We start from the raw sequence: 9,322 nt of genomic DNA, 5'->3' as shown, positions 1-9,322 counted from the left end.
AGTACTTCTTTGTCTTGTGTATTTAGCACAGGTAAGAATTTTTCCCAGGTAGTATTTAAAATCATATAGTAGCTATAGATCTCTTGTAAAAGCTTTAGCCCTTGATTTAGCAACAACTTTAAAGAACTGGATTTCACATTACACTCAACTGCTTACTGAGGAAAGAACTTAAACCATCTCCTTCTGGCCATGACAGTGCAGCTTTCATACCATTATTTGTCAGCTGCCTTCTGAACCATTCATAGATGAGTGACCAGGAAAACATTTGTTATCACCATGGGCCTGCAAACAGAAAAACATGTTGGTCTGCTACTTTTCATCAGAAAGATGTATAGTTGCAATTTTCTGTCATCTCAAATTATTGTATTAAGTATTAAATAAGTTCACACAAAAAAAAAAACCACTCAAAAATTATGTTTATGCCCTATAAGGAAATTAAAAGAATTTAAGTCAACTCAGAAGTTATTTATCATAATTTTATTCTCAGCAACATTAAAAACTATGCTGAATAACATCTCAGTTCTAGGGTAGAGAAAATACTTATTTTGTACAAAGAGTAGTTTTTAAAATGCATGTGAACAAAGAAAAGTCATAAAGGACACCAGCATAGTCTTTTATATTATTTGCCTAGAAACATTTTGAAAGCAAATATATTAAGGCAACATTAAAAATCATAACTAGAAGTTCTGGATTAAAAAAATAAATACATAAATCTACATTTTGCCACCATTCTTCAGCATGAGGTGGTACCATACCTGCACTTGCCAGCTCTAGTTGAACTGAGTCAGCTGACAACATGGATACCAGCAGCAGATTTAAAAGTATCTCATACTAAAAAAATCTAGAAAAACTTTAGAGAAAAAAAGATATTTTCTCCTCCTCTGATGCACACTTCTTGAACCCCAAATTTGTAAGAGACCAATAAAATCAATTTTCATTTTTTCTTATTAAGCGTAACAGCTTCTATACAGGTAAATACAACCTGGTAAAAATATATAACTTGATAAGAATTTAAAACCAGAAATACTACAAACATCCCAGTTAAGCTTCTGCTACAACTGACATCATGGAGTGCAAGTCCAGCACCTTGGAAAACTTTGCATAGAGATGAGAAAAGGATTCTTTATTACAGAACTTCCAGTGGGTCCCTTCTATATGCAGTTACACGTAGCTTGGGAACTTTCCAGGTCATCAGTGTTCACTCCATAGAGATCAATAAGTTGAGGATGGACCCTGTGAAGCAAGGAAGTCAAATTTAATCAAACAACTTCATCAACTCTTGCAATGGGTGTGCTCCTTTTTGAGGTTGAGGGGAAGAAAAAAATATGTATGAGCTGCTATATGGAAATAAATCAGGGTGAATTACATTTTGACAATTCCTATAAGGTCATCTTTAGAAGTATATATCCTATAACAAGATCTACCTTTTATTTTACATATGTACCAGACTGCTACTCCAAGCTGTGTGCCTTCGACTAATCCTGTGTGCATTGCAGAAAAATGAGCTACTGCCCATTTAATTTCACTGATAATCCTCCTCTTTCCCCATGTATTTGTAATCTCTTTCTTAGATCCTAGATATGGAAACTATTCTCAAGCAGCATTAAGTTTCCCACTATTGAAGAATTACATGTTTTCCTTAACCTTACACATGCTGCTTTCTAACCACAACAGTACTATTCTAAGAGCACCTAATTTTGGTGTAATTTGTTTTATTTACAGAAGCAACACATTTAAGATTGCAGCACTAATCTGTTAGAGGTCCCTAAATGCAATATTTAACCTTACCGAACATGAACTTCTGATGCTTCTTTCATTAAGTCTCCATCTATATTCCAGGGGTAATTTCCTTCTGCAGAAGCAGCATTCATATCTGTATTTTCTTTGGCATGAAGTCCACTTTTAAGCCTTGGTTGTACTTTTACTTCTTCAACTGTGTAGGTCTCAACAAAGGGAAAATTGAACTAAACCAAACACAGATATATATTAAATGAGGATGAAAGATAGAGGCAGTAGCTTAGCAACAAACTGGATTACTTGAAATAAAAAAAGCTGGAAAGCTGGGCTTTTTTTTTTTTTAATCTTAAGTAAATGGGAACATTTAACTTGAGCTTTGACCACATGAGCCATTATATATTCCAACTAACATTTATATATTAACATGGGGGGGGGGGTTATCCTAAGTATTGCCTCAGGAAAAAACAGTACTGTTCCATTTGCATTCCCATACTGGGCTCAATCAGTCTACAGGTGAGGTGCTACATTTTGCACCCACCAAATACTTTCAGAAAATGTTTAAGTCCACGCAGATTTTTTCCCTGTGCTCTGTTCATCTTTACCAGTAATCTTGTCCTAAGCAAGTCTAGTTAGAATTCTAGTAAATGGTCATCTTAAATTTAAAGTAGGGCCCACATCTCCTTGGCTGATTTCTAAACACAAAGGCAGAGAGAAAAGCAAGGCCTTCCTCCAAAAGCATAAATGAAAAGCTTAAACTGTTTCCTACATTCAGCTGTTAGTGCTGTCACATGGAATTGTTATCCACCTCTCCCCAAAACTCTGGCTGTTGATGAATCCAAACCCCAACCTTCCTGTTAAAGTGATTTCACATAATCGTGGAATATCTGAATGAGTACCAATGTGCTTAGGCTATGCAGTGGGTCTTTAGGACAGCAGTAAGATCTGTATTTGGATGCCTCATTCTTCTCTTCAAAGACAAAATAATGACCACAATTCTGAAATGCAGTTCTGCAAACATTCATAACTAAATGGAATGCATACCTGCTGAAAAATGAATGCTCATAATCCACTGCTACCAGCACAGCATCCAGTGATCTGCTGAAATTATGAACTGGACCAATTTCTGACAGAGTTGCATGATGGCCCCCTAGTTTGTGTTCTTGATCTCTGTACTACACAAAATTCTGACACAGCATGGATTTCCTTATTGTGGTGGAAGGGCTTTACACCCATAAAACTATGGTACAACACAAATACAATTTAAACCACAACAGATGGACTGAAATAGGCTAATCTGTATTAGTCTAGTGATTTAAAAAAAAAAGAAAAAAAATCAGATAAAAAGGGGGCTAATGTATTCTGACAGGAAGCTAAGTCTCCTTACAAGGATGCTAACATTAACTCTTGCAGCTTGTCTACTTTCGTGATTAACTGTTCTTTTTATAATCACCAGAAAGAAATTACCAGTACCTGATTTTTTACGCTGGTGTATCTTTTCAGATGCTTTATAAACTCTGTTCGAGAAGTATTTTGTACAACAATAAGAGCCATGCTTCCATTATTCAACCTGAAAAGAAGACCAATTTAGTTCCCAAAAGAATATTCATTAATTTGGAAGTTTAACAGGTTCTTCAATAGTCTAGATTAAAAAGAAAATAAAAGAAAGCCAATAAGAGTAAATTAATAGAATAGTGTCTTTTTCTTTTAATTACATCTTTTGTCAAGCGCCAGCCATAGATCAATCTAAAATATGCATTGGGGTTATTTATCAGATATATTTATATCATACAGTGTAATAATTAAATTGTACTCCTTTATCAATAATTTATTGACTGCAATACATATAACCTAAGAAAACCTTTTTTTTTTTTTCTACTTAACAGATGGTTTTTAAACACTGGGGATCACAAAATTATGTTTTTACTTTTCTCTCCATTGAAACAAAACAATTACCAAGAGTGCTGCAAGGCAAAGCTTTACCAAGAAAACAATCCCAGTGTGCCTGCAAGGACACAGCCACCATATACCCCAGTGCAGATGGGTTCATCCACCCCCTCCACTGAACACACTGCCCTCACAAAGATGTTGATCTTCAACTGTGCCACTGTGTAAACTCTCTTAGCAGTTCTTAGTATAGTTCTATTTACATATTTCACAAAGCACATAAAAGTTAAAGACTAAGAGAATTTTGTACTAGATAAAACAGTCACATACTAGAGATTAAACAAGACCCACCACTGCAGATGCTTAGTTGTTCTAGGCATCCAGTCACCATGGGTATTTTAGCATCCTTGAGAATTTGAGTCAGACAATGAGCCAGTATCAATTCACAGATTCTTTAATGTGCACTTTGACACAAAACCTAACAACTCAAATCTCAGTTCAATCATGCCTACGTCCCATTTGAGTTATAGAGACAAATCAGTGTTCAACAAGAGTATCTGATGAACATGACAATCACTGATGAGACTGTGTTCTGTACAGAGATGATGTATTGCATATCTTATGAATACATATATTTATTTATTTATCCAGCATGTATCCATGGTTGGAAACTATCTTAAGAGTACTTAAAAAAAAAAAAAACTTCCAGCCAACCACCACAGATCTGTCCTCACTGATAGTTCTTTGGCTACTGAACAACTGCATCAGGAATGTTCTCAGACTATGATACAGCACTGTCTAGGAGGGTAATTTTTATAGAGACATTAAACAAGTCACCTGGCATAGCATTACTTTGCTGATTGAGAAAACAGTGATGGTAACATTTAAAAAACTGCCTATCATATTTGTTTCAGTAAAAGGGAGAGGAGGCTACTGGGCAATGCATTCAGCTCTGTGGCTTTTCATCTTCAAAAATGACTAAGAATTCCCATTAATTCTCTTGAAAGCCCGATCTGCAGTGAAGCACAACACCAATGCTGTGAGAAACACGTGTCCCACATGGCTCACCCAGCACACACAGTTAAATGGATCTTGACACGTTTCTGAAAATTTAGACCAGCATAACTAGTTACAGGCAGCAGCCAAAGCTTTCATTCCACTTCAAAGGTCTTCACATGGCAGAAACTTCTTGGGGACATAGGAGAGAGAGAAGAAACCTAGCTGAGTTCCTTCTATAGCGGGTCTGGAGTCTCTAACAAATTAGTGCAACACTGATGTTTTCTGTACTGAAAAGACATAGAGTCAATATGCTGTTCACTATGACAAGTGAAGCACCTGTTTGGAAGTTTACCTTTCCTACCCTACTAGCTGACCTAACTCATAAGATTATTTTTAAAAAGAGATGAAAGGACAAAGGATGTCCTTTCTATGAAAAGACAGGGACATCCACCAAGAAGCTAAACTGGGAGAGAAACAAGCTCATTCAAACCCGCAATAATTGCATGGAGTTGTCACAAAATTCTGTCATGGAGAAACAGGCCAGAACACATGGAAAGAGAAAGCAAAGCTAGAAGAAAATTTCTTCAATTCTTGTCATGATTTTTCTGATGACGGGTACATAAATGCACTAAATGGAGAATAAAGTTCCTAAGAGGGGACAGCATCACAGCACTATCTAGAGAAGCATGAGGTTTAGCAGGATCTCCGTAGCAAAGAAAACTTCTCAGTAAGGGTTTCATCATAATTACTGGTTTCTATATTGTTTCCAAGTCAAAATCTACTGGTTGAGCCACAAGTTTTGAAGAAAAACACCTCATCAACTCTTCTCTATTTTCACCTAATGATAACTAAATGAAACAAAACAGACTTATTCCATAAACCTTCCTGAGTGCTGGAGTTTTTTTGATAAACATACATGGGTGCACACACACACACACACACACACACTCACACACACAAGAGCAACTACAAAGCTTGTACTCACTCTATTCTGCTTAATCACCAATTGGATACATCAAGTACAAATATCTATCACCTAATAACTGTTAGGGCCACCACAAAGCATACCCTCAACAATGACCTAAAGGTTAAATGAGTCAATGTCAACAACCAGGTTGCATACTTGTTTGTTTCCAAAAACACCCTGCATGTAGAAGCTGTATTTCTCAAGTTCAGAGGGGAAAACAAAAAAAACCACAAACAAACAAAACCCAAACAACCACAAAACAAACAAAAACCTAACAACAACAACAAAAACACCACAAGTGAATTTTAGTTCTTAATAGCACAGGAAAGACTTTTATTTCATTTCTGCTGATTGTAAAGCAGAAGACGAGACGCATTTTTCTATTTGAAAAAATAAAATCCAAGAATGAAGTTTCCACATATAGCTAAATCCGATGACAGATGATGGCTCGATGACTACTTCTTAAGTCAGACTTGCCAACTAATTCAATCACAGCAATTATCCACTCATTATTCTAGTTAGACTGCTTGACCTTATTTGCCTGATCCAAAAACTGATTACAATTCCTGGGATTATCGAGTCTGCTGCAGTCTATGCTCCCTCCCCCATTCCAGAGAGACCAGACTACCTAAACATAGGCTCATATTCTCGGAAAAGCCAAGGTCTTAAGGTAAGATGTCAGAATTTATAGACATGACTAATTCTCTAAACCCATACTGACCTTGTATTAGGTGCCAAGCCTCTTGGTGCCATTGAACACAGACAAGGGATTGCCATAATGCTCACATTCAGGAAGTGACCCTGAATTTTCTGCCATTGATCCTTGCTACCTAAATATAACAGAGTAATTCTATATTACTCCAGTTAATCAGCCACAGTTGGTTTTTAAATAGTCATAAAAGTAAAAACTCACCTTCTTTCATCCTCTCTTTCTTCTTTCTAAATGGGTGGAAACACGTAGATAAAATAATTAATTTTTGCACATTTAAACAACACATACTTTAGAAAAAAGTAACATATTATTGGAACAGAACAAATCAATACTACTGAGTGGAAGATTGCCTTGTAACAAATCCTCCATAGTCTACAGGGAACACTTTACAATGTGTTCAAGTTTGTAGTTGTCAAAATAATTTTATATATATATATATATATATATATATATATATATATATATTTAAGACTTTTCACCTGTTGATTAAATTTGAACACAATTAAGAAACTGTACAATTTTATCTTCAAAAACATATTTTTGTAGCTTTGGAATTGACTCAGTTTTACTTACGTGTCATTCTCAGGAGAGTCTTCCTGTGGAATTTGTAGAGGTAGAAATGATAATTCACATTCCTCTGGCCTAGAAAATATTTACTATCATGTAACAAATATTAAATATTTACTATCATGTAAACTATCATGTGACTGTTAGACAGACTTCAATAAAAGTTAAGATGAATTTAAGGTGATGCTGAATGTACAGAACTGATCTCCTCTTTAACTCGTAAGAGGGATATACATCCCATCTGACTTAAACCTGTCTGCAATTAAAACAGCTAAACTACTGCTGTCTGTATTTTTATCACATTAAGTATTGCATTTCCCTCAAGAAAATGATAAATACTAGAAAAATAGAACATCTCATGACGTACCTGAGATCTGCCAGTGCTTTGATAAAAGCAAAATCCTTCCGCTGACTGGAGGGCATCCAACGGTGTTTTTCAGCCAAAGCCAGAGTCCTCGCACCAAAACCAAACATAGCTGAGAACCCAAATCTCAACAGCTTGCTTGGAGTACTGAAGGTACAGACATCTACTGCCTGAATATGTCCTAAAATTTCAAACAGAGAACAGAAATTAAAAATAGCTTCTGTGTTGCACATGAAATAAAACTTTCTTTTCCATGTAATTTAGCTGGGAGAAAAAAAACATTCCAGACTCTTCTCTCTTTAGGAAATCAAGTTTTACCAATACTAGTTATAGTGAAAACTCAGCTACTCCATCCACAAGGCTGCAAAGGGTCTGACTCTTAATTCTGTTCATATTTTTAACAACTACTATTAAAGAAAATGTAATATTGCTAATATTTGCATAAGTATTTGCAACCATTTCACCAAATACCGGTAATGATTGAACATCCTACTGGAGGAAATATGGGAACTCAAACATAGGTTTCAAATGTATTCTCGTTTACAGTTATAGAATATAATCATCTAATTCTCTTCAAGACAAGGTATATATGTTTTTTCTGTAATAGAACCTGGGAAGTTTGCATTAGATTGAGTGTTTCTGATATTTTTAAAAAGACAGTTTTAGATTTTGGCTGTAAAGACTTGTGTATGACTATTTAAGAAATTACAGCGAAGGCTCTTCCACTACTGACTGCAAGGCCTAGAAAACAGATACTCAAGATGGATCTGCCCCATTATTCTATTTTTTATTAAAAGAAAGTCCTAAAGAAAAATTGCTGAGAGAGCAATATTAACATTGCCTAAGTATTCGCTACTTCCTAAGACCCAAAAATTAGGTTTGCACTAGCAACTAATTTTTTCCTTTTAGCATTTTCACATTCAAAATCCTATTTATTGCGCAGACCAAATGGCAAGTGAGACAGTTTTTTCTACTGATAAAGTTTTCTTCTAAAGCTGTTAGTATGGAAAAGAACTCTGCCTAGAGCTAAAAAGATGAATGATACTTTCTGAGAAATATAACAATACTTTCCTTAAAAGTCCAATCCTAATCACTTCCTCAAGTGTTTTTTCTCTTTTCATATTGTCTTCAGCAGGAGGTACATGAAATTAAAATAATCCAACCAATCATTGCATAAGAACACACATAGAGTAACGCTATTTACACAATCATGTCTGGAAAAGGTTACTTTTTGCATTAAAAGAACATCAGTAATAGGGCACAAAGACCAAAATCAGACATTATTCCATGGCAGATTTTAGTCACCAGAAGATGAGGTCCACAGCCATTGCTACTGAACTATACTCAAGGAATGATAACCTTTCCAGTCCACTATAAATCAGGATAGAATCATTTGGGTTTAAAAGCCTTACAGTACAGTTTACAGCAACAGAGCATAATGCTATGCCTTTACTGAACAACTGGTTAGGGAAAACTTCTAGATGCTGCTTTATTATTTAAACTCTGACAATGTATGTAAAAATATTTACCCATTATGATGTGCAATGTCGCAGTCACCGCATGCTTAATACCATAGAGCGTATGGGCCAATATATTAGTAGTACCTGTAAAAGTCAACACAATTTGCTGTAAAAACATGACAGATACAGAATAACAAGAAAAAACCAGCATTTTTAGTTACTGGTTAAAAAAAAGGTTAAAAAGTTACTAGTTTTTTTAAAAAAAAAGCCTCCCCATAAATTACTCAGTCTCGTTAGCAGCAGAAATCCTTAACAGTATTAAATTAAAACCTTTAAAACTTCCAGAGGTCTATAAAATTTTCTCTGCAAATTCATTCATATGTGCCATAAAAATGAAGGGGGTTGAACAAGCTTTGCAAAAATTACCTGTTTGATACCTGTCAAGGCACTTTACCTATGTAAGAAACGCAGACATATATGTAAATTTTGCCCTTCTCCTTTAATGTCCAGGACATAGAATACCATGTTTCAGTTAACTTTTAAACATCATTTAATTTTTTAAGTCCTGAAGAAGGAACAGTTACGTCTTTCCCAAATGGGTATAAGTTTTAACAGAATTTAAAGTTGATTTT

At 35.2% G+C, this 9,322-nt stretch overlaps 1 protein-coding gene across 1 annotated transcript in view; it reads right to left on the bottom strand.

Moving 5' to 3' along the window:
* Positions 1–459: 459 nt before the first annotated feature.
* The window catches only part of CERKL (ceramide kinase like), a 52,842-nt gene continuing 43,979 nt past the window's right edge, over positions 460–9,322 (bottom strand). The window contains exons 6-13 of the mRNA XM_027880241.1: positions 8,760–8,834; positions 7,234–7,411; positions 6,873–6,941; positions 6,501–6,526; positions 6,309–6,417; positions 3,208–3,304; positions 1,789–1,964; positions 460–1,233 (exon numbers count right to left, since the gene is read on the bottom strand). Of these exons, the coding sequence (XP_027736042.1) occupies positions 1,152–1,233; positions 1,789–1,964; positions 3,208–3,304; positions 6,309–6,417; positions 6,501–6,526; positions 6,873–6,941; positions 7,234–7,411; positions 8,760–8,834 (812 nt within the window). The 3' untranslated portion in view covers positions 460–1,151. The remainder of the gene's footprint in view (positions 1,234–1,788; positions 1,965–3,207; positions 3,305–6,308; positions 6,418–6,500; positions 6,527–6,872; positions 6,942–7,233; positions 7,412–8,759; positions 8,835–9,322) is intronic.

This window comes from Empidonax traillii, unplaced genomic scaffold (assembly GCF_003031625.1).
Source record: "Empidonax traillii isolate 1590-97213 ecotype Southwest subspecies unplaced genomic scaffold, ASM303162v1 scaffold65:size4453928, whole genome shotgun sequence".
NCBI classification, from domain to species: Eukaryota; Metazoa; Chordata; class Aves; order Passeriformes; family Tyrannidae; genus Empidonax; species Empidonax traillii.
Note: the sequence above shows the minus strand (reverse complement) of the source record. Positions and strands in the feature narration are given on the sequence as shown.